Source organism: Cynoglossus semilaevis, chromosome 17, assembly GCF_000523025.1.
Source record: "Cynoglossus semilaevis isolate Cse_v1.0 chromosome 17, Cse_v1.0, whole genome shotgun sequence".
Classification (NCBI taxonomy): domain Eukaryota; kingdom Metazoa; phylum Chordata; class Actinopteri; order Pleuronectiformes; family Cynoglossidae; genus Cynoglossus; species Cynoglossus semilaevis.
Window position 1 is genome coordinate 8,855,403 of NC_024323.1, and position 25,898 is coordinate 8,881,300.

Below are 25,898 nucleotides of genomic sequence, written 5' to 3' on the forward strand. Positions count from 1 at the left end.
CAGGACTGGAATTTCCCTCAGGACAAAGGTTTCCTTTGGCCTTTCATAACCTCTATTCTACTTTTTCTTTTTTATATATATATATTTTATCTTATGACTAAGAGCAAACACAGCCCCAGAGCACGACAGTACAAATGCTTCAAACTATTCTTCAAATGACATCAAAAGCAGATAAAGTATCTAAAAATCACTGCAGATATCTAAGGTCATTCAATATTCACTGTTCACGCTGATTTCCTGTCAGCGAAACTGTTAAAAACAACACCAAGTTTGTTGCGCCTAGTCAGAATATCACGACAAGTGCAATGAAGCTGCATTTGTAACACATTTTGAGCACATTTACAGAGTATATTTAAGTAGATAGAAAAGTCTGAATATTCACCACTTTTGACTTACACATGTGGACTATGTTCACAACCTACAGGACAACTCTACGATTGCAGACGTACGTGAAATACAGAAGTTAAATGACACTGTACGAGTACCGACTTTCCCCAGTGTGGGATCAATAAAGTTCAATCTAATCTCAAAAGTTTTTCTCATCCCAAATGCGCAGCACAACTCTCAGCTAAACCAACTCTTAGCAGAACTCTTCAACCAGAGCAGTTCTCCTCTGGACTCGTCAGCCTCGGCTTAAATGGCGTGTTTGATGACACGAGGGACTCGTTACTTTGCTCCCTGTGAGATAAGGACTCGTGGCCACGTCCGCTGATTGAGAGCAGGCAGAAACAGAGCCTCACAGACACAAGAATAAATAACCTCTCATGCTTGATTCTGTATTTCTGCACTTGGTCCCCGGCTCTCAGTGCCTAAAATCTTTCGACCACTGAAATCATTAGCGCTTTGATAATCCTGGAGCTGTGAGGGAAAGTGACAACTGTTGGAAGCGCTGTGCAGGATTTTTTCCAGCTGGAATCCTGTTCAAGTGCAGTTGAGCTACTCTCACATGTGAGTTTGAGGTTTGAAAAAAAAAAAAAAAAAACTCCAACATTCCTTTTGGAATCTTCTATAAAGCTTGTTTCATGGTGAGATTCTTGGCACAGACGGACGGTTTGTAAAACTGTCACGGACTTTATTAGTTGAGACAGGTGACTAGTACTGTTCCAAATCATTGTACTGCATATAGTACTAACTGACTATTTATCTAAATATTAGAACTGGATCTGTCAAGCAGTTGATTTAAAAAATCTGATCTAATCTAATTAATCGTGATTAATTTTTTTACAATTAACACAGAGACAAATGCCACCAGGTCGACACACACTATATGACTAATCCAAATGATGGAATATCATAATACAATATGTGGAAAATGTGTGAATCTTGACAGCATGGAGTGAAGCCGATGTCCTCAACAATACGACTGCCCTGCAGACCCTCACAATCTGTTTGACAGTCGTGTGTAGTTCCTCTTTATACACACAGCTGACCCGCTCACACCCTCAGTGACTCCCTGGGTCACTGTGTGCTCGTCAGCCGGTCCCTGTTAGGAACTGCCTCAGACTCACAGTATGCTCCTCACAACAGTTAATCCTCTGTGGATGGATATGTAAATCTGTTACTGCAACAATCCTGGGTGTTCAGGATGAACTGATGTGCATTTTGTTTATGATTAGTCAAGGGATGGAAGATGATGCGGGGGTCGGGGGGGAGGGGGCATATAGACCTTACACAATCCTCCCAACACATGGGAATACACAGTGTAATCCCCAGAGAGCACACACACCATAGCCCATATAATGTGTCCATACAAACAGCAGCATTAGTCCCAGTATCAGCAGCTACTGGTACACATTACTGTGACGCTGCACCAGTAAATCCCACTCTGTGTCTAATCTCTCTATTTTCTCTGTGTGTTTGCATTTCTCATTTTCACCTCATGCCCTGAATCCCAAGGAGAGGTCAAGGTCAGAATTCACTATGACCTCTGGTCTATTTTTAGTAACAGATTATTCTTAACCTATCAGTTGAATTTATGATTACACATAGACAGATACAAAAGGCTTCAAGCTAATAACTATGCTACATCACATAGATTATTTTAGTGATTTCTAAATTACTGACAAAAGAAAACGCTGAAAAAATAATGTATTCATACCCGTACGCACTTCAGCCCAGTAGGTGGCGTTAATGAAGATGCACAGGATACATTTAGTAACATCAGCGCCACAAGAAAATTCATAACTTTGCTCATCATGTCAAGCATTGTTATCTGATAAAAATCAATGTTTGACAACATGTACATCTCCTACACTTTATATTAACTCTGCCTCCTAATGTCTTTATTTGAGCACTGCAGTGATTTAAGAAGACTTTATAGCGTTGGCTGCCGACCATGAATCCCCAGAGCAACACACCCCAGAGCAACTTCTGATAAAGGCTCAATCAATGGACCTCCACACCTCCAACATCACCATACAACACTGAATATTTCATGCAGCTGTAAAGTGATCACTGACACCAACCACTCAGTCCTGATGCTAATTCAACACAATCTTCCACTACAGGAGTCTGTGATTGACTGCAGAATTAGACCTTTGACCTGGGTCATCATCTCTCGTCAGCAAACGTCTTGTTGCCAGTAGTTTTTTTTTTTTGTTTTATGATAATATCCCACCGACTGCCTCCCACACATGCAAATTCCTAAACTGCAGAAGAGCTGAACATAATTCGTGTTGCATTGATTTGAAATTTCATCTTGTGGTAAACATTAGAGCCTTAGGCCTGGCCATAGATCCCTCTGTATGAACTGATGCTGGAGGTAGCAATCAGGCATATCCACGGAGATAAATAAGCGGTGAAGCAGTAGACGCAGAGTCGGACACAAACACACTTCATATGGATACACACATCGTGTTGTTGAACAGGAACACGGGCGATATTCCCGTCAGCCTCGACCAGCTTTTCACCGACACGTCTGCTGAGCTGCTGATGACAGACAAGCTCACTCTGACACAAATCATCACAGAGAAGAGGTTTTATCTTCCAATCTTTTATCGGCTCCCCCTGTCTGTCACTCTGAAGGGTACTGTGACTCTTGTACAATTGCTGTTCACTCATACCCTCAGTCACACTCACCTTAACACTTACACCGCTGCAGAACCACTTATTTACACCGCGTCTTCACAGCTGGTTTTGTTATGCCATGGTAAAAAAACTGCTGCTAATATACAGGTTTAAATATGAATAATTGTTTACATTAGTCAGTCTGTTAAATTGTCATTTTAATTGGATGCATTAGTAAATTAAAGCAGGTCAGAAAACAGGAAGCAGGGTCTGATGTTTGACATCATTGTGAAAGCATTAACAAATACGTCCAATCACATACATATACAATACAGTGTCTAACCTTGACCAGTGAAAGTTTTGTTGAGTATTCACACGTACAGACATCTTTCTTTTTGGCATGATTTAAAAATCCAGAAATAGTGAACAGATTGATTCCTCACTGTTTCTGTTACCAGCATGTGTCATCATTCTGTGTGTGTGTGAGTGAGATGGTGAAAATATAGTAGTGTGTATGCAGAGCCTGTGTCGCAGCTGTTCTAGTGCCCCCCACCCCATCCCCATCTCCCTCCTCCATCTTACATCTTTCTCTAATATAACCCTCCACTGTGCAGGTCTAAGCCCATGGAAAAGCAGTAAATCTGCCAAGTCAGCACAAAGTGAGTCCATACAGGCGTACAGCTCAGCTTCATCACTTCATACAATCTCACTCACTCAAACTCGCACACACACACACTCATTCCAAAGTATGTCCGCTGAAGCCTGATCACACACCGCTGCAGATAAAAGGTCTTTCTATTGTCAAGGTCACTCAGGAATGAAGGAGATACAGTATATGTGCAGGTAACGGAGGCCAACGTGGTTTCATTCATGAACAGACACAACAGCAGCAGTTTGTGAAAATACCAGTGTTTTGAGGACACAGGAGTAAAATTAGAGTTAGTGTTGGGGAGGCTGGAAGATATATATAGATATAGATATATATATATATACAGATAGATAGATAGATAGATGGATGGATGGATGGATGGATGGATGGATGGATGGATGGATGGATGGATGGATGGATGGATGGATGGATGGATGGATGGATGGATGGATGGATGGATGGATGGATGGATGGATGGATGGATGGATGGATGGATGGATGGATGGATGGATGGATAGATAGATAGATAGATAGATAGATAGATAGATAGATAGATAGATAGACCTGCCTTTTTCTGGTCTTAATATCATCTGTTCATAATTAGTTTTCACATCATTAACCTTCCAACATGAATTTTCCTCACTTGAAACGACTTAGATCGGCAGCTACTCACTCCTCATGGTTTTATTATGAACTGCATGTCAGATATTTACATAACATATTCAATTATTTATGTCATTTAGATGTGTTGACCTACTTTTCACCTAGAGAACACACTTTCACCGCATATTGTATTTGGCTGCATTAACTGCAAATTAAACACATTTAAAAACATTGTGAATGTCCTGGAAAACCGTAATGGAAAGATCAGGAAAATGACAGGGAATTCTTCAAATGTGATATTTGGGATCTTTTTGAACTCACTATATTTACGTATATGCCGGCTGTGGTTCTTCTACACAGACCGTGTCAGTGCAGCACGACAGAGGAGATTGAAACATGAGCAGAATATTCACATATCTCATATTGAACTTCGTATGTGTCAAATATACACGGATATAACATATAAATGTTATGTTGCTAAGCAACAACAAGGATCTTATTGGATTAGTTGAGATAATTATTTTAGCGACATCATAGTCCTGAGCATTTCTGTTTACATGCTAGTTAGGAAGAGCTCAGCGTTAGCCTTTAGCTATCGGAGCTTAGCCATTAATTCTGTAAGTCGAAATACTTTTACCAGAAATTGTCAAAACCCAGTCCTCTATTATTGTTGGTTGTTCTTTTTTGAAAGACAAAACATATCATGACATCAAATGTTAAATATTATATCATATAACAAAAAAGTTACTGTCAAATGGAGAAAAAGTCATCAGTATGCCATTGTTTGACCTCAGAATCTTCTGGATGTTATTGAGTTTTTCCACAGCAGCCATTATGGACCGTCATTAAAGAGACCTTGATATTGGCTCATCTGTATTAAGGTGCTTTGTGGGCCACCTTTTATTTCTCTCCCTTTTCATCAGCACAGTATCTTTTATCTCCTGCTTTACACGGTGAAAATGAAAAACACCATTAATCCCCTCCGTTTACTGAATGGCAACGAGAGGATCAAGGCGCCAGGAATCGATTCAACAGAGCGTGGTATTTCTTTTTTTTTTTTTTTTGATATGTCAAAGAATAAGACGAAGAGGTTGCCTTGTTTTGTTAGTGGTTTTGGCTGCGTAGGTAACTGAAGCTGAAGTCTGAACTACGCCTGAGGTATGAAGTGAAAGACGGAATAAAAGTGAAAAGTAGCAGAAAGGAAATTCAACAAGGTTTTTTTAGTAAAGAAAAAAATACAGTTATAGTGCATACAGAAGAAGAGGAAATCACTGGTAATTCAATGGGTGAAAGAAGCCACTTTTTTTCCCGTTATCCCCCTTCCTCCTCTTGTCCATATAGCTCTTGACTTATGCATCAGACTGTGTCCCAGAGAAGGACACTGAGATAAGTTTAACACAGAGAGGTTTGATAAACACAAAAGACAAAAACAACACATTTATTAAATCAAGCTGGGTGACAGCAAGGTCGTAGTGAGTTCTAATGTGTTTGATTATTATGGAACAATAAATGACAAATAGTTCGGTACATTACATTACAGTACAGTACAGTACAGTACAGTACAGTACAGTACGGCTTCAGTCATAAACTACTCTGATGTCGTATTCAGTGTCTGTTGTCTTCCCTGTCTTTCAGGCAGACCCGGGATCAGGAAACACCGCCGGACTTTTTCTACTTCTCCGATTTCGAGAGGCACAATGCTGAGATTGCTGCTTTTCACTTGGACAGGTGGGTTTTCACCACCGCCCCAACTACCACGACCACAAAAACACTTTGTGCTGAGACCCTTGATATTTCCTGTCACGGCTGCAGTTTTAAAATCACACTGTCATTTCACCTGACATGTTGACTGTTTTTTCAAAACTGTTTCCAACAAGCTAACCCAGTACTCAACAAGAGAAACTGACTAAGGCTAAGTGTGAAATCAAATCAGAACAGTTCCCTGATGAGCTAAGGGACTAAATCACAACTGGAGGCTAAGTGTGATTCAAACGTCTCACTGAAATAACCAAATCAGAACAGTTCCCTGATTGAACTATGATGGAAAAATCTGAGATTTGACTGAAAACCTGAGATATGAAGTTGTCTAATGGGATAAAACTGTATTTTAATATTTTTTTCATTATGTACAGACCATGAAAAAATCTACTAAAAAGTCCGCAGAGGAAATGTTGCTGCTTTCTACTAAAGCGTTCTCTTCTTTAACAGCGAACTCTCTGACCGTCTGCTCTGCTGTGAACTCCTGATGACTCAGGAGTGTGTAATAGGCTAAATGCACACCACCAGTCACCTGAGTGTCCTCTCTCAGACAAATGCGTGCACACACACGCACACATCAACAGGTAGTCCATTGTCATCAGGGCTCAACATGACGGTGCACTATTCAGCTCCTGAATGCTGTCCTCTGAAGGCTAAAGTTTCGCCAACTCTCCTGCAGCCCAGTCAGTCAGTCTGTGTGTCTGTCTGCTCCCAGGAGTCTTAGCTTTAGTCTCAAACTGGTCGGGGTCATTTGGACAAAAATCACAGGGGGGAGACGGTCTAAACAGGGTCTGTGCGGGTATCATGTTCTTACATGGGACCATATGGAAAGAACAAGTGAGCAGGAAGTTAAACAGTTCTTCACTGTCTGAGTAGAAGCACAGGGGTAGATTTGTTTTGATGAAAAAAGATGTTGACTGTATAAAAATGTAGTTCATTAACTAATGCAAAAAAAAAGAAATCTGATCTTAAATAAAAAATTATCATCTATGTGTTTTTTGCCTCAGGATACTTGATTTCCGAAGAGTGCCCCCAGTGGCAGGACGACTAGTGAACATGACAAGAGAAATCAGAGACGTGACAAGGGACAAGAAGCTGTGGAGGACGTTCTTCATCTCACCAGGTAGTGAGACGTTCACTGTTACAGCTGCATTATATAGAAAAAGACGAAGGTAAATGCACAGAGCAAAACCAAAAATGCGAAAAGAACCATTTTCACTTCACATAAATTTAAAAATGAACCGTTTCACAAATGTATGATATATTTCATCTAAGTGTTTCATGTTCACGTCAACATTCAGCATTCAACCAGTGATACCACATTTCACCACTAGATGGCAGGGAAACCCATGTTACTGACAAGCGCTAGAACGCAATTAATAATTTACAGATAATTGTTTATCCTTCCACTAATTACAGCTGAGATCAACTTCAACATCTTAAAATCGTCTACAGGACATTTTTAGAAATGAAATTATATTAACTTTGTAAAGTCATTGTAAATGAATATAGTTTGCTCCAAGGTCACGTTCTCTTTGACTTTTAATTTTCCACTGATGCTTCACTCTTCCCTGTATTTCTGTCCTCAGCCAACAACGTCTGCTTCTACGGTGAATGTTCCTACTACTGCTCCACTGAGCACGCTCTGTGTGGGAAACCAGACCAGATCGAAGGCTCACTCGCAGCCTTCCTGCCAGACCTCAACCTGGCCAAACGCAAAACCTGGAGAAACCCCTGGAGGCGCTCTTACCACAAACGCAAGAAAGCAGAGTGAGGGGGGAAAAAAGAATATGGAAAATATTTCGTATCAGCTGTTATAATTTCCTCCACAAACGCAAGAAAGCAGAGTGAGGGAAAAAATAATATGGAAAATATTTCGTCTCAGCTGTTATATTTTCTCAAATAATCAATCATTTTTTTCCGTGTCCGTAGATGGGAGGTGGACCCAGACTACTGTGATGAGGTGAAGCAGACGCCTCCTTACGACCGCGGCACCCGCCTGCTGGACATCATGGATATGACCATCTTTGACTTTTTAATGGGTAGATGGGCAGACATACTTTTGATAGAAAAAAAAATGTAATGATCTATTATGGGATTTGTACTGTTGGAAATCTTTCTAAACCATATATTCTTTACTGTTTTTACTCTGTGCAGGGAACATGGACCGTCATCATTATGAAACCTTTGAAAAGTTTGGAAACGACACTTTCATCATTCACCTGGACAATGGAAGAGGGTGAAGATTTATATATCTTTGTCACATATCAGAGCTAAACCTTTGACATTAATTTGTATGGAAACAGTTTGAATATTTTTAAGGGTTTGTGACAATGGAAGAGGGTGAAGATTTATATTTATGGTTTCCCTGAGAATCTTTGTCACATATTTTATGATATTAAACTATGTTTATCTTTAAAGTCAATGGCTGGTAAAACCTGATCTCCGTTCCAGGATGAATAATATTTCCTCTATATTTTTCTTTGTTTTTTACACCTGTAGGTTTGGAAAACACTCTCATGATGAGATGTCCATCCTGGTACCACTCAGTCAGTGCTGCAGGTCGGACTTCTTTCAAGCATTTCTTTTTGTAAACGCAAATGTCAGAACACAATGACCTTTGTCTTTCCTAGCTATCACTACTTATTTTATATCTGCACTTATCTTAAAAGATGAGAAATTTAGAGCTAAAGTAAAACATCTTTGTCTTATTTGATGAGTTTAAAATCAAGTGCTTTTCAAACCATTTACAGAGTGAAGAAGTCGACCTACCTGCGGCTCCAGCTGCTGGTCAAAGAGGAGTACAGGCTCAGTTCCCTGATGGAGGAGTCTCTGCTGCGTGACCGTCTGTCCCCCGTCCTCATCCAGCCCCACCTCCAGGCCATGGACCGCCGTCTCCGACTAGTGCTGCAGGTCATCGAGGGCTGCCTGGACAAAGAGGGATATGACAATGTTGTGGAGGACGACTTAGTTGGAGACACATCCACCCACAGGAGCGGGGGTCAAAGGTAGTGAGGGCGGAGCCTATGGTTGACCGGGACCACCAGTAACACATGAACAAGGACCACGTCGGCGGACGTCCGACAATAGGATTGGACCAAATGTCCCACCTCTGATGAATTCAGTGAATTCCCAAGACTTGCCATCATTGCCTCTAAGGAACCTGCTGATTTATGTGTGTTGTTTCTAGAAGACACTGTCCACAGACACAGTGGACGACTGGACAGACTGGAGTGGACACTTTGTATTTGTTAGATACAGATATATTTTTGTTTTACCAGATGTTGTTTAAGACACAAAGGAACCATGGCTGTGTTCTGGTTTTGTTGTGTTGTGTTGTTGTGTTGGTAAAAACCAAAAGAGAACCTACACTGACTGGACATCTCTATGGCCAGACGATAAGCTTTACCTGTTCTTACAGCATATGGACTGGATAAGGACACATGTCCAAGTTTAGGGATATTGTTTGTTTTGTTTTTGTCGTCTTAGAAAATAATACTTTTTACAAAATGCAGCCAAATTCATGAACCTTCAAGTCTGGTACATATATAAAAAAAGTTTGATGTTTTTTTAGATTTTAAAATGGGGCCAAGCTTAAATGTTATTGTACGTCAGACTTTACAATGTCTTCAGTCTCAGTTCAAACATATTGTTCACTTCAGGTCCGAACATGCCATCACTTTGCCTTTTTCCACTTGTTATTCTTGTTTTCTTATTTAACACTACGTGCAGTCAAACACCATGTGACAAAACTATTTTACAAACCAAAAGGACGGAGCTGTTACAGACATTAATAATCCAACCTGAGGCCTGAAGCATTTATTGTCGTCCCACATGTCAGTCGTAGAAATGAAACATATTCCGAGTTGTATGTTGTTTTTATTTCACGAGATTTGAAGAATTATTTATTGTCGCACTTCAGTGAGTGAAAGTGTTTTGATCATTTCTCAGCTACAGTTTTGCCTCATGTTGCTTTTTATGTTAAACTATAGATAAGATGTTAAGTATTTGGATAATATTTTTGAATCTGGCTGTTATTTTCATTAGAAGGAGGAAAAAAAACTGACTTATTTTCATTAGAAGGAGGAAAAAAAAAACTAGGCTGAATTTAGGTTGTCTTAGTGGTGCCAGTGCAATCTTCAGTTTCCTGAGCGTCCTGTGTTTGGGCTAACCCAGTATCTGTGCAATGACAGAAAAGGAGTACTTGAATGTTTTGGGGTTGGCAGGTGGACAGGAGACGTAGACAGTAATCTGGGATCCACAGTCAGGTGTGTCTGGAGTTGGACGGAGGGGTTAAAGGCCACTCGTCCCCCCACAGAGGTAAACAAGGCACTGTTTTCATATTCTCAGTGTAAATACCTACAAATACTAAAGACCGACCAACTTGCACCGCACAGTGATTTGCTTTTGTTTTTCTGCTGTTGCATTGTTACTGTGAAGATCTGTTTACTAAATGATTAAAGTGTGCAATAAAAACCAAACGTGAGGATAAATCTCTGTTGACATTGATGGTCTTTTCAGCCGAGGTGACGAGCTCATACTCATCCATCATCCATGGTGCGTGAGAAATTCCATCGATTTAAAGAATCCGCATCATACTGTATATGAGGCTGGATAAACCGGCCCTGGCGCTGTCCGTGGTGCTGAGTGACAACAATGGCGTCGCCCTAAAAACGCTGTCCGTGGTGCTGAAGAAAATATTACTTGTAAATCGATATCTTTTCAATGTTGGGCACTAATACCGCCACACTTATAATGCGGCGTAATTAAATGACAAAGTAATGGAATGTTTTTATTCATAAATTGTGAATTGATCTTTTGTAACATTTAAAATGATTGGTCGTGTCACGATGGTCACGAACAGCTGACAGCTGACAAATTCAGCCTCACGTTTGAACGTTTACTGCCGTTCCTTCCCCAGAAGATGGCGCTCGTGAGGTACTTTTACGACGTTGCAGGTCAAGAACAACATGCAACTTCGGCAAAAATACACAAGGTGGCACTAAAGCCAAGGTGGTCACGTTTAGGCGGTTCATACCTGTTACAGATGTGACGCAAAGTCGTAATAAATTAATTTAAATCACTTTGCTTATTGAGTCAGGACTTTTTAGCAAAAAAAAAAAAAAGATTAAATTACTTCAATACATAATGTAAATGTGTTTCGCACCACACATGAATGGTAAAGTGTTGGTAAAACGTTAGTAAATAACTGAAAGAAAATGTCATTTATTTTTAGTTTAATGTACAAATACGACACATTAAAATTCCTCACTATGATGACGATGATAAATTCCTTCATTATGGAATTATTTTATTCAACCTTGGCATACAGGATACACTTGATGACGTCACCATCACACGGCCCTGACATTGTTTACCTTCCACAGCGGATGTTCACACCTCTCACCCCATTCAGCACCAGTCTCGCCTGCCTAGTAACAGTAACTAACACCACTGTCCTCCTGTAACTATGGCAACACAGAGCAACCACCTCTTCGCTCAGCCTCCCACTGATCTGAAGACGTGTGTGCATGTGTCCTTGGCGACCCTGACCTTTAACACCATCACCACTGCCGCCACCAGCAAACTTGGACAACGCCCGAGTTGACATACATGGAGTTTTTCTAAAAATGTGTGACTGTTTAAGTAAGTCCAAAAAAAACGTCTCAAAAGAAATGTCTCAGCAAACACGCACTGAATTTTGCAGATCTAACATTACAAAATTCAATAAACATCTGTTCGGTAATGTATTTTAATCACCACACAATAAAACCAAAAAATTGCCTCATTGACAGACCTAATTCTATTCATTAAATATAACCTAATTAAACGTAAGCCACAGTACAGTTCTGAAAAGTTTTTCTGCTGATCACAGACTCTTGACTTTTGATGAGGCTTTTTAATAATTTGATAACTGAAGATGTGTCAGATTTGTTCATATTCTCTAATGACAGGCCAAACATCATAAATCATAATCATGAATACAGTATCTTGTCCACTCAGGCGAACCAAAAGTGTGCAGAACTTCCAGAGTAAGAGTTAGGGTTAAAAATAATGAAACTACGGCCCGCGGCCTTGATACGGCCTACTGGCTCGCCAAACACTAGTACAAGGCATGGAAAAGACTGATGTCAATCATTCTGATTCATGCATTACAACAAATACACTGTGATTCCTGTCGATGCCACTAGATGGTGACAGACATTAAATGTGCCAAATTATTTTTGGCACATTTAATTTGTTTTCGTTATTTTTATTTATATTATATCATCCAACATTCCACCTCCAACCAACACTGAACCGGCCACACAGTCAAATTTTGAACCTCTTTTTGTTCCGTGAGCGACAAAGTTAGACCACCTCTGCACTAGACGATAGACCAACCCACAGGGCCTCATATGCTGTATATATGTGCTGCCCGTACAGAATATTTCAGCTTTCAATTGTACTCTTCAATAACACACAGTCTGGTGAATGACTCTCCCCGGTACCAGCGTCTGTGTTCTGATTGTGATGAGAGAGGCTTTGAAACGCTGCTCCAGATGCAGTGGTTTTTAACACCTGTCTGTCTCGATTGATGTCTGCGCTGCAGGCAGAATCACGACTCACTCATTGATCAAAACTAACGTGTCCCTGTGAGGAGAGCTCCCCCTGGCTCAGGGGCGCAGAAACGTCGAACCGGAGCCCTAACCTGCGCGTTAGTGGTGATATCGACCTGCAAGTTTAGTTGACACGTGTTTTAGTCTTACTTTGACGAACTAAAATGTCACTGTGAGTTATATATATATATATGTGTGTGTGTGTGTGTGTGTTAAGAGTTAAGATTGGCAGCTCTGTGTCTGAACTCATGAATAATTAAAAGACGACTTTGCGCGGATGCAGCTAAAATTGGTAATGACCTATAATTAGAATGCATCAGCGTCCATTTATGAGGTGACGTTGAAGATTTTGTCTTGGTGCGTGTGTTTCCGCGCGCGTGTCCACACTAAGCCTGTATATGGCGACAGAGATAAAACTCCCCCGGTCTGTCGTCAAGGTCAGGTGGAGGCGCATCCTTTCGCGTCAGGACCACCGGGAGAGAAATTAAACTCCAAATCAATCGCCCTTGAACCGCCGCGAGTGTGTGAGAGCGTGCGCGCGCGCGCGCGTCTCATCGACTTACTGGCAGCGAACGCAGACGAGAATCTGTTTAGGTGCAGAGAGGGGGGAAACAGACGATGATGTGTGTGCGTGTGTGTGATCGCTATGACGCATCTGTGCGTCCCATCTCGCGTGTGTGTGCGCGCGTGTGTGCGTGTGTGCCTGCCTGCTGCGTGCCAAGAGCAATCACGGGCCATTGACATAATTGCACATCCCGCAATATGTACGGCGGGAGGAGGAAGAGGAGGAGGAAGCGCTTGTAAATGCGAAGGAACAGCCTGAGCTGCACAGGAGAGACGCAGGAGGAGAAAGGAAGGCGACGCTCGGGAGGCTCCGTGCGCTGCGACAGCCTCTGGAGGAGAACCAGGAGGAGAGGAGGAGGAGAGCGGAGAAAAGAGGAGAGGAGAGAGGATGATAATTATTGACGCGCGCCTGGACGTGCTGCCAGCAGCCCCTCATCTGTCACTCAAGTGGAGAGAGCGGAGAAAGAGGGGAGAGAGAGAGAGGAGGAGATGACTGAATGGGAGGAGAGTCACACGTCCCCTCCCCTCCCCCTCCGCCTTTCCTCTCCCCCCTTCCCTCCCTCACTCCTTATTTTCATTCATGACACAATCAGCGACACACACTCTCTCTCTCCCTCTCTCTCTCTCACACACACACACACTCACATATCTCCCCCACGCAGCTCCTGGCTCAGTCCCTCTCCATCAAAAAGACGGCTCTCTCCCTGTGTCTCACCGTCTCTCTGCCCTTCACTCTGTCTGTCTCAATGGCCAAAAAAGGGAGAAAACAAAACCGCCGCACAGAGGCAGCTACAGCAGGAACACTTGCTGTCTTTAGCCTTCTACGAGCACGTGCGCGTACACAAACGCACTAACGCACACACCTTAACTAGTTCGTGTCCTTTACCCTAACTTTACCATAATTCACACCTTCATCCTCAGCCTCATTAAGACCAGGATTTCTGCTCCAAAATAATCAACAACATAAGTCTGGGTAGAAAACACCCTGACAACAGTCGCGGGTTAGAATACTGCTGACATCACAGGACCTTTCAGTCTTAACATGAAGCTCTTGATTCCTCAACCTTGAGGTTCATCTGATTTGAATTCACACCATGATTTCCGTTTTTAGCAGAGTCTTGGGAATGATGCTGTGTCCTGTTAACATCAGGTTCATTATACTGAGATAATGAATAACAGTGACCAGGAAGTCGTAAACATGTGATTAAAAACAAACAAACAAACACACACACACACCGGCTTCTGAGAGAAACGAGGTTTGACTTAAATTCATCCGTTCATTTTGAGGACTCTGAGCTCAAACCTCCAAACATCCACGTTGACCTTATTAGAACCAGAGAACCAAAAACTGGTCCACAGATGCAAGCACACCTTATTTTTATCTCCCCCCCACAGTGCAGACACACAACACACAGTGGTGTGTGGGGAGTGCACCACCCAGTCAGTGAGACAGTTAGAGAGTGAGACAGGGACGGAGGGACGGAGGAAGAGCGAAGAACACAGGAGGAAAATACTGGTCCCAGACCAATCACTTCATCTTCCTCATCAGTTCATCAGCAAACATCTCCCCCGTCTGTCTGTCTGTCTGTCTGTCTGTCTGTCTGTCACCACACACACACACACACAGATCACAGTCTGTGCAATGGCAGCGCTCGATGGCATCACTCCAGTCCACACCGTCACCCCCATCTGCTCTTCCTCACACTCACATTAGCGTGTGGTGGCGCTAATGTGAGTGTGATGCAGGGACAGGCTGCTAGACTCCCCAGAACAGGAAGGACGAGACACCCCAACACCCATCACCCCAAAACACCCACCTCCACCCCCCCACCACCCCAAAGCTAATTCCATTATACACTCCCGATTGGATAGACACGGGGCTGTCTTCTAATTGCTTTTTTATCCATTGCTTTTTTATCCCCCGGAGTCCCCCCCCCTCACACTCTCGTCTTCTTCCTCCCTTCCCCTCCATCACCTCACCACCAACATCTCCTTCCTCCCCCTTCTCCTCCTTCCAGCCCGCCCCTCACCCTGTGTGCTCTCAACATGGCAGCAGACAAGCAGAGGAGGGAGGCGAGCTAACATAAGAGAGAGAGAGAGAGAGAGGGAGAGAGGGAGAGGGCGAGAGAGGAGTAAGAGAGAGAGAGAGAGGGGAAAGATAGAGAGAGAGAGGGAGGCAGGCGGACTGCTGCCATCAAGGACTACTGGTGCCATTTTCAGCATCACAGAGAAAAAGGATAGAGCGGCTCGGCTCGGCTCGGCTCGGCTCACCTCTGCTCACAGCTGCTTGAGTGGTGGGACTGGAGGGACAACACAGGAGAGGAGGGACCAGCCTGCCCCTGACTCAGGTACCACGCTATTCCCTCTCACTTCTTTTCATTTGGTGGAGTTAAATATGAGCCGGGCAGCGACAGAGTGCAGATGAAAGTCAGAGCAGGAGGCAATGGAAGAAGGGGGCGTGTGCCGTTTGTCAGGGAGTGCATCTGTGTCTGTGGGTGAACGCCAGCCAGAGGACAGCAGGCTCACTCATGGGACTGTGTTCTATTTTCATTTGTTGGTAGAGCTTTTGCCTCCCACACTCACAACACAAACACACACACGCACACACACACTTCCAACCCCAAACTCTTGTCTTCACCCCTGCAGCATCTGTCCAAACAACAGGCAGAGCAAATGAGAACAAACAGTCTTTCTGCCTGGAAAACACGCGGCGACCCTGCTGTGCCTGCATGTGCTGGAACCTCGCTCTCTACAGTTTGTTGCTTTCCTTCGTGGCTGTGATGAGCAGCCAGAGACTTGTGTGTTGTGTGTGTTATGCCGAGCTGTAACAGGGGAGCTGTGTGGAGGGACTGGTGTGTTTACTTTGTCTATTGCATAAGGACGAACCTGGAACACAAACACACAAGCGCACAAACTCAGAAATTCAGATTCTACTACTCCGTGTCGGCTCTGGATCAGTTCAGTTCACTGTTAGAGGTGACGTGGTGTGTGTGTGTGTGTGTGTGTGTGGTTTACCACATGTGTACTGGGCATAAACATGTGATGAGCGTCACACAGACGAACGTAAACGGTCCAATTTGTGTTGACGTGTTTCTGTCGCTCACATTTGTTGCACTTTTTTTTTTATATCTTTTATTAGTGGTTTTCAGCACCATTAAAAGTGCCACTAAAGGATCGACTGAGACTGCAGTGTCACCTGCTGCTGCTGCTGAGCTGAAACTGATGCTCCCAACAACCTTGCTCCACTCTGTGGAGAGGGAAGGAGAGGAAGAGTAAGAAAAAAGAGGAGAGAGAGAGAAGGGAGGTGGGGAGTAGTGCTGAGAGGTGTCACAGAGCAGGGAGAGGAGTAGAAAAAAAAACTAGAGCAACAGAGGCACAGCCAGCAGTGTGTGTGTATCTGTGTGTGTGTGTGTGTGTGTGTGTGTGTGTGTGTGCTGGAGAGAGGGACAGAGAGTGCAACAGGGAGGAGGTGGTGAGGAGATAACACAGAGAGGTGTCAGGGACAGAAAACAGAGGTGAGAGGATGGTGGTGTTGACTGTGTGTGTGTGTGTGTGTGTGTGTCTGTGTGTGTGTGTGTGTGATGTAGGTCTACAGAGACAGGCTGAATGTGCACCAAAGCAAAAGAATCAGAGAAGGGCAGATCAACAGAGGTGAATAGAGAAGATGAACGAAGGGTGAGACACTGAGAGGGTGAGACGTGGCGTTGACAGGTAAACAGCTGCACTGGGACAACCAGCAGGTGTCTCACTGGGACAACCAGCAGGTGTCTCCCTGCTCCTGTGAGCTGTTTGTTAAACATGTTTTCATAGACAAGGACGACAAGGCTCTCTGGGTGGACAGCATGTGCGTGAAAGACTCATGTCTGTAGTTCCAACTAGAGAAGACACACACATGGCAAGATTTCACACACTCACACACACACACACACACACACACCTGCGTACACTCTGAACCTGTCCGTCTTTCTCGCTGACTTTTCCTCCTTCACTCACACGTTGAGGCTCACGTTTGGTTTCCTGCATGATGCAACACAATGAAAGGGTCCTGATTATCATGGTGATTGGGAGACAAGCTGGGAAAACAGCTCCGTGTGTGTGTGTGTGTGAGAGAGAGAGAGAGAGAGTGTGCGTGTGTGTCAGTAAAGGGCATACTGAAATTGGCAAATCATTGCTGTGGTGAAATGAAAGGTGAAAGATCTCCTACGAGCAGCCCGACTTCCTCTCGCTCTCTCTCTCCCCCCCTCTCTCTCTCTCTCTCTGTCTCCCCCTCCCAGACCAAAACAAATATATGAGGTCATAGAGAGGAGAGGAGGAGGAAAACTGTGACAAACAGGCAAAATAATAGACTGGAGAAACGGGTGAATGGCAGAGGTGAGAGGACAGACGACAGGATACGCTTATTGTTCGATTTCAACGGTGTCTCCGACCTTTGGTTAAAACTCTGTTACGACCCAGGGGCCAGGTGGAGCTCCTGTGATCCCTGAAGGTGGAGAACGCAGGAATTGTTCTCTAGTGTTGGTAAACACAGCGCCTGCAGTTACACCGGTTTCACCTGCAGGGTGTGCCATCAGCACAGTCTGACTTCCCTGGTCCGTGAGCAGGGAGCTGATGCCGTTATTGTCTCATTATTGTCTTATTATGTCACTCAGTCAAAACTTTTCAACACAGCAGGTATTAATGTGACGTTCTAGAGAAGTCAGATATAAGACAGAGTTCGTCTGGTTGATCACGACTGGATGAGCCCTGACCAACCCCCCCTACCCCCCGGTAGTGCAGTGTTGAGTGACCTCTGACCTTTGTGCTGTACCATTAAGACTATAATTAACAGCTGTTTTTATATTAACATTACATTAGAAAAAACTGAATTAGGAAACTGATCGTTTTCAACTTCTCATCTTCAAATGTTATGTCACAAAACATATGAAAAATTAGACCTGACACTGGGCCTAAGGTCAAGGAAAAAACAACGAGAATATTTGTTAATTCATTTAATGAAAATATACATTAAGCTTCTTAAAATTCTAGTTTTTACTTGGAGGCAAAAAAGGCGACTTTGAAAAGAAAAAAAAAAAGGAAAATTTTCCTGCTGCTCTGTAAAAAGGTGTCCTTCTCGTAACACCTGTCCAAATTCAACAGCTGGCCTTCAGGCAGGATCACGGACGCCCGACACACACCCTGCACTGGTTTCTCCTTGTAACTTTTAATCTTTGTTCTGTCCTTTGTTTATCGCCACTTTCTTGCTCACCTGCTCCCTATTTTTAACAACATCACCTTCAAGTTTGTGTTTGTGTGCGTGTGCGTGTGTGTTGGTGTGTGTCACCGCCTGCATGCGTGTTTACGAGCATTACAATATAAGCCCCAAGTGCCCACCTAATTGCCCCAGAGGCTCATAGTTATTTACTGTAGGGGATCATTAGGAAACAGCGAGGGGGGGAAGAGGGGAGAGGGGGGGCAAAAATGTCTGTCCTTCATTAAAGAGAAGTGCTGCGAACAGAAGTGGAGCTATAGGAAGAAACTGGACCATCATTAAATGGACACAGGCACACACACATACACGCTCACACTAACAAACACACACACGCTAACTTGGCTGCTAATAAACGGAGGCTTTTTACCTGTGACTCACAGCACTGTGTGCCATTTCTAATCATTTCTTATGTCAATCCCACTTTTTATAAATGGCGTCATTGCTGTTCTTTTTCTTTTTCTTCTTCTTCATCTGGTTTTCAAGGTTAAATGACCACAGACCAGATTTAACCAAGTGCTGGGTCTTCAAAGGCTTTATCAAGACTGGGTGAAAGGTCAAGGGTCAAAGGTCAAACGTATCTTAATGGTCTCGCCATGCAGTTTTAGTCAGGCCTATTTTTTAAGCCTCAAAACATTAATTATCTCGACAAACATTTAATAGAACCAGGACCATAAAGTATTGTAATTTCCATCTTATTATTATCTTTAGTTTGAAGAACTTGTGCTGTTGCCAAATTCAGAACACGATAAATATAATTAAATAAAGTCCATGGACCAATAGATAGACAGATTCAAACCGATGACCTCCTGTTACCATGACGTCAGACTCACTGACTCACGAGCATCACTGACACAATCTAAATCAAAAAGGACAACGCCTTGGTTCAGCGGTGACTGAAGACCACAGAGATTTCTTTTATGCTGTTAATTTTGTAAATTAAGACACTTTAATAATACGCTCTACCTTGGTAACAGTGAGGTTTAGATTCGAGCAGTAGTCTGTTCAGAAATACTGTGAATCTAGGACACCTGTTATCTGCCCAAAAAAAATGTGAAAATAATTCCATCAAAAGATATCATCAGATGAAAACCTGCTGGTGAAGCCGCTAAATATCAAAACTGATTTCACTAGATTTTGAAATATGAAATTCAGTTTCTAAAAATAGCACACACATGTCAGACATATGAGCAGACACACAAGCATGTAAACACATGGCCTGGTGTCCAAGGTCATGCTCACAGCCCTAAGACTGAACAAATACTGCCTTTTACTTCCTCTGAATAAACACAAAATGATAATAAAGTCTCCCCTTTATCTTTACGTGAATCGCTCAATCCAAACTATTTACTTTTGGAGTTTGGTTGGAGTGCGAGGAGTGTGAGAGGGTGAGAACACGCTGTTCCAGTCAACAGTGCACCAAGACTGCTAACCTAGATCTGATTACACACAGCGCTGCTCCTCACATGCAGGTCTCCGTGCATGTGCTGAGGAGAGGGTGTCCACGCACACAGGTCCGAGTCTGGACCCAACGGGGGTCTGGAGGGAGTCAAGACAGCACACGTGAAGGGTGTGTGTGTGTGTGTGTGTGTGTGTGTGTGTGTGTCTGTCTGGAGAGCGAGCGCTGATGTATTCCCCTCCATGAGTGAGGAGCATCAAAGAGAGGGGGGAGGAAGAGGGGGATGATGGAGCAAAGGGGTTACTGCAGGGAAAAGAAGACAGGAGGGGGTGAGGACGACAGATGAAGAAGAGCTCATCTGTATGCTGGTTACTGTGTACTGCCTGTTTGATCTGGAGGGAGTACTTAGTGCTGGATGGTGGGATGCTGCAGAAGGCAAAAATAAGGTGTGTGTGTGTTCGTGTGTGTGTGTTTGTGGGGAGGGGGGCTGAGGGGGTTAGGTGTGAGGTGTTGGATGCAGCACTTTGCTCATTAAAGGGACCTGGCTGTCGTCCAACTCCGTGCAGTTCATCAACTGTCCTTCACGTCTCTCATCCTCTTCCTCCTCCGCTGGCTTCTTATCATCTGTCTTCTTCCTTCCTCTCCTCCTCCTCCTCCTCACCTCCCTCTGTTACTCACTTCCCCGTGTTTACTCCTTCTGCCTTCCCACCACCCCTTCCCTCCAGTTCCAGCATCACTGCAACCAAACACCGCCGTGACGTTTCAGACCGTCTTTTCTTACTGACCACCACTGTATTTTTATCAAAGGTCTGTTATTAAAACTACACATCAAACCACATCCTGGGACGCATCAACCGCTGGCAGACGCAGAAAACCAGGGCTTATGTGAAGTATCAGTAAGGACAGCTGGAATTCTTTTTATCATAAGTAAAATTGCGACTATTGGCGTTTGTATTTTAAAACAAAAGTTCAAAGAAACAGGATTAGGGCACAAAGGAAACAGAAGAGACGATGGAACCAAGGATCTGTCACAGGTGTCTCCTGCGTGTTTTGATCACATCGCAACAACAGTACTTTGAAAAGTTTTCTGTTACCCCCTCATGTGTCTTCAAACAGCTGCTGGAGTTACATAATGCTGCCGAGACCAAAAGAATAAGTAAGACAGCAAAGAGACAGAGAGAGAGAGAGAGAGAGAGAGACGGAGGGAAGAACTCCGGGGACAAGAGCGATACAAAATGCATCCTTCATCATAAACACGGTCTTAAAAGCATTTCAAGGCAGGAGGAGAGAAACCGTTTCATTTGACTCATAATTCTGACAGCTGTGCCACTGATTCGTCCTGATGTTACCACGGTAATATCTGTCATGATAATGATGATGGAGGATCAACTTTCTGACCCAGGAAAGACAAAGTGACCTACAGGAAGGCGATGACCTCCCACAGAGCTCTGCTTTTGTTCTGGAAAACAGGACAGACAGGACAGATGTGGGTTAGAGGAGAGGAACATTCCAGGAGAGAGAGAGAGAGAGAGAGGGAGGGAGAGAGAGAGCACCCGGGCCACGGTTAACTGCCTCTCTGCCTGACAGAATTTTATTCCCCACCATAAAATGCCCGTTCATGTGATTTATTGCCCCGGGTCATCATGGGACAGATTGTACTCTGCCATGTCACCTTTAAAGTTAGAAACAAAACATCAATAAATGGAATAGAAATCTTATAAAAACAAAAGCTTTTTTTGCGCCCATGAGCCAATTAGCAGGTTTAAATCCCACAGTCCACAATCATGCAGAATGTAAGGTAAGTTCACTGTTTCCCAAAGTGCGGGTTGGGCCAGAATTATCGTAGGTGGGACTCTGCAACAGAAGTGAATTTGAATTTATTTGTCCCACACTGAGAATTGTAAGTTTTTTCTTTTTTTTTTTTACTATTGTGCAGTGAGAAAAACAGTTTTATGGGAATTACAGCTCAAAAGGTTCAGTGGAGTTTTGAACCAATGGCTGTTGGTTTTTTTGTTATGGGGACCAAAGGGTTAACTGTTGTCTGATTGGCCATAGATATGAAAGGCAGGTGTCGCTGACGGTTGTTCTCTCCTGATCCGTCTGTGGTTCTATGGTGGACTGCTGAATGGTCGTGGGTGCACTCCCGGCTTTAGCCACTTGGCTAGCAGTGTGTCAGTCCAACAGTGCTATGTTTGAAGCTTTTCCATGTTAAATGTATGAAATATTTTAGAGCTGATGTGAATCCTTTTATGCAGTACAGCCACTTATGGAGCAAGAGAACGTTCCAGCCAAGGTGGGATTTGAACCTTTAATCTTCCAACATCAAGCCAGATTCTCTCACCGCTGGGCAGCCCAAAACATCAGAGCTACTTCTAGTCTACTTTGACGGCTCTCTATTCCAACCATGGTACAGAAAATGACTGACAGCGTAGGAGAAACTACAGGGAGTAGGAAGACGTCACAGCCGCTCACTGTTTCCCATTGTGTACATTAGCTACAGCCTATGTTCGCTGCTGTTGCTAGGGAACACGTGTGTTTGTCTGCTTACACCCATGCATATGTCTCCCGTGGAGCGACTTCACGCAGTGGATTGTGAAATGGGTCGTCTGCCTGTACGTTCATTACCATACACCGCAGCACAAACACGCCAGTGGAGAGCTGAACGTGGGCACGGATCTGGGTCTGGTGGGCAGCATCACACGCTGACACACACAGACAATGGGTCGTTCCACCCAGCAGTGATGGTGGGGGGGGGGGGGGTGGAGGCTGAATGTGGGTGGGCAGTAAGTATTAGTATGTGGATGGAACACAATGTCAAAAGCGGTATTCAGTGTGATAAGCTGCTCCCTCTGTCTGAAGCTCCTTCAGCTGCTGCTCTACTGTTTCTCTTTTTTCTGTCGCTGCTTTTCATCCCACATCCCCTCTCTCTCTCGCTCTCTCTCTCTCTCTCTCTCTCTCTCTCTCTCTCATCTCTGCTCTTCCTTTCTCACTCTCTGTCTCACAGAAAAGAGGTTGCGGCATTGCAGAGGTGGGTGTACTGCGGGGGCACGAGTTTCTTTTTGCACATTGAGTTATTGTAAGAGCCGGACTATCACCTTGGTTACACACACATACACATTTACACGCACACACACACACACACACAAACAACATCAAACGATAACGAAATAAAACGTCAAGCGGTTTCGGTTGAAAACAAATTTGGATCTGGGAAACTGAGATGAACTCACAGGACACGCTGTGCTGAACAGAGCAAAGTTCCTCAAAAAAAAAAAAAAGTGAAAGACACTGATAAACAAACCCGTCACTGTGACAGAAGCGTTCAGTGATCCGGCGTCGGGATCTAACTCGTTTAAAAATGTTCATTAGGAAGAACCAGACGACCTCTCATTCATATCTACTGACGGCTACAGTTTTAGCCTTGGATGAAAGAAAACACACACACACACACACAGTCACCTGAGGCACAGACAAGGGATGGGTCTGAGCCAAAATCTGAAATTAAATTATAATTCGATATCATCAATTATCTCACTTTCATGCATTTCCACTGTGGTGAGCAAAACATAATGAATGCAGAGAAAGGAGCTGTCAGGCCATTCTGGGCTTCATTACTGCTTTATTATAACCTATCATCTCTTTTGTGGAGATAAAACCATGCGTGTTGAGCCTTCACACAAAGACGGAAGGCAGGAGAGAGAGTCAGAAAGAAAAAGATGAAGACAAGCAAGAGCACCTGGACGGGACGAAGTCGAGCAATCAATCACACACACACACACACTTGTGTGACCATGTTCACACCCAACAACACACATACACACAGGCAAATGTGCACGAAGCTCAACATGACCATCTGTACAGCCATAATTCACCACTCGTGTGTGTGTGTGAGTGTGTTAGTTAGTAATAGATATGAAACAAAGAACTTTATTTTTCCATCCTTACTGTGTGAAAGACATAACTGGACCAACTGGACATGATATTTTAAATAGGAGACACAAAACAGCAGGTTTCTAATGCCCCCTAGGGGTGACAATGACTATGACAATTTGTCAGCAACTTTCACCTTTAGTTGTTTTGACACAGATGTTCTTCTTGGCTTCATAACCTTTAACCCAAATTGTTACATTGAGATGTTTCTCAGTCTAAAAAACATCTGTCCATTCATCATCTGTCTCTACATATAACTACTTTTGTAAATATTGTTAATCTTTGTTTTTTAGTCAGTTGTGTTTTAAATTATTCCAATCCTTCAAAAAAGTCCACATATGCAAACATAACAATGTGAAAAGACGATGTTGGACGGTGAGGTTCAGAGTGAAGGATGGCTGGATGGGGCCGAGGAGTGACGGGTGTCACTTGTGACAGGGGGTCTAAGAGACCTGTAATGAGATCTCGGCCAGTCAGACAGGATGCTACACATGTGGATAAAAGACATGCAGCGGGGAATGCATTAAACTGGATTGATCATGACCGCTAATATCAAAATCTGTGAGGCTGTTATTAGCACGAGGAGTCGCAGTTGTGCTCATCGATCGTCTCGGAAAACAGCTAGCTCCATGTGGTGGAATTAACTGGAGCTGGCAGCGGTTCACAGCTACCTCCCCGGGTCAGAACGGACACTGTGTTACCTTCAACCTGTGAGTGAGTCACAGAGTCCGGCCGGGAGAAGCTGCATCATCAGGTCAACAGACCCTGGGCTATCTCCATGGCCATGTTTCAACAAACACACACAACACAGTCGAGTGTGCTGAGCTTTTATGTAAAGCCTAGCGTGGACAAAAAGATGAAGCTAACTAACTTAAACTAATAACCAATTAATTAAATTAAAGTCAAATCTACAGGGAAATTATTAACAAAATATAGCATTGATTTCTAAGGTGTCCAGTCAAGCCAGTCCACTATTGGACGATCTAGCTGTCAATCACAGCAGTGTCCAATCATGGACTATGTGTCCTACTGTTACTTTATCTTTAACTTTATCTATTTTTTTTTTAAAACCAAAATTGAGATTAGTGACAATTTCGTCCATTTTTAACATTCTGCCGTCGATCACTTCCTTGGGGAACGATATATGATGTTCCTTAAAGCTCCTTGAACAGTTTCGTGACTTTCCTGTCACTGACATTTACATGAATGAAGAAGAAATAACCAAGTGTCAGTCCAAGATTTTGAACTGATTTTGTTTAAACTTGTTAAAAAGCAAAGTGTAGAATTTTCTTCTTTATTTCTTAGATGAGTAAGTAATTTCCCACGAGAGCACCGATTCTTATTTCCTTTCCTTATTCCCTGCATTCTTTTTTTTGCGACAACCTCGTCACCACTGTGCCACTTCCTCATCCATCCACATCCTCGTCCTGACATCCTTCTTCCTCCCGTCCCTCTCTGTTTCCCCACCTCCTCCGTTAACAGTTCCATCTTTTTACTTCACAGCCTCCGCCCTCCCCCCACCATCTCCTCCCGTCCCCCGAAGTTACTCTTATTCTTTTCTCGGTTCCTTCATCTTTTACTGTTTCTCTCCCCCTCTCCCCGACTCCCTTTTTCACCCACAGCTCCTTTCTTTAACCTCCAGTTCTCTTCCTCCCCCATTTATCTACTGCAGATGTACACAGTCATCTCTTGTTAATAAGTCACTTTCTGTTTCAGCCCCCTCCCCCTCTCCCTTCCCCTTCCCCTCACCCCCCCAGTCTCTCTCCTGTTGTGTCAACATCCTACATCCACGCTCCTCCTCATCCTCCTTTCTCCTGCTCCTCTTCCCTTTCCTCCACATCTGCAAGTCTAATCCCGATCTCCTTCCTTTGCAGCTTTCCTACCCTCATTCCACTACACTCCATTATTGGGTCTGTTCCTTTTTTTATCTCTCCTTCCTCCTCCCCGCCCCCCCATCTCACTTTCAGGATGACGCATGCATGCATATTCCTGTCTCATTCAAGCAGTGTGAGTTCACACACACACACACACACACACACACACATTCACTGTCAAGGTGAACAGCTGAGTTGTCGATGTTCAGGGTTTTCGGACTCAGCGACAGTGGGGACGGTGGTGAGGTGGCAGTGATGTCACGCCAGGACG

At 43.7% G+C, this 25,898-nt stretch overlaps 2 protein-coding genes and 1 long non-coding RNA gene across 6 annotated transcripts in view; 2 read left to right on the plus strand and 1 right to left on the minus strand.

Moving 5' to 3' along the window:
• fam20ca (FAM20C golgi associated secretory pathway kinase a) overlaps positions 1-10,079 on the plus strand; it is a 25,657-nt gene extending 15,578 nt beyond the window's left edge. Inside the window, exons 4-10 of the mRNA XM_008329936.3 lie at positions 5,894-5,986; positions 7,024-7,139; positions 7,606-7,786; positions 7,949-8,058; positions 8,174-8,255; positions 8,519-8,578; positions 8,770-10,079. Of these exons, the coding sequence (XP_008328158.1) occupies positions 5,894-5,986; positions 7,024-7,139; positions 7,606-7,786; positions 7,949-8,058; positions 8,174-8,255; positions 8,519-8,578; positions 8,770-9,028 (901 nt within the window). The 3' untranslated portion in view covers positions 9,029-10,079. The remainder of the gene's footprint in view (positions 1-5,893; positions 5,987-7,023; positions 7,140-7,605; positions 7,787-7,948; positions 8,059-8,173; positions 8,256-8,518; positions 8,579-8,769) is intronic.
• LOC103393098 (uncharacterized) overlaps positions 1-25,898 on the minus strand; it is a 182,546-nt gene that overhangs the window by 136,105 nt on the left and 20,543 nt on the right. For all 4 annotated transcript variants that reach the window (XR_001761401.2, XR_003052512.1, XR_003052511.1 and 1 more), the window contains exon 2: positions 8,789-8,944. This is a non-coding gene — a long non-coding RNA (uncharacterized LOC103393098). The remainder of the gene's footprint in view (positions 1-8,788; positions 8,945-25,898) is intronic.
• The window catches only part of rai1 (retinoic acid induced 1), a 48,803-nt gene continuing 38,140 nt past the window's right edge, over positions 15,236-25,898 (plus strand). The window contains exon 1 of the mRNA XM_008329937.2: positions 15,236-15,527. The gene's annotated coding sequence lies outside the window, so the exon portion shown is untranslated. The remainder of the gene's footprint in view (positions 15,528-25,898) is intronic.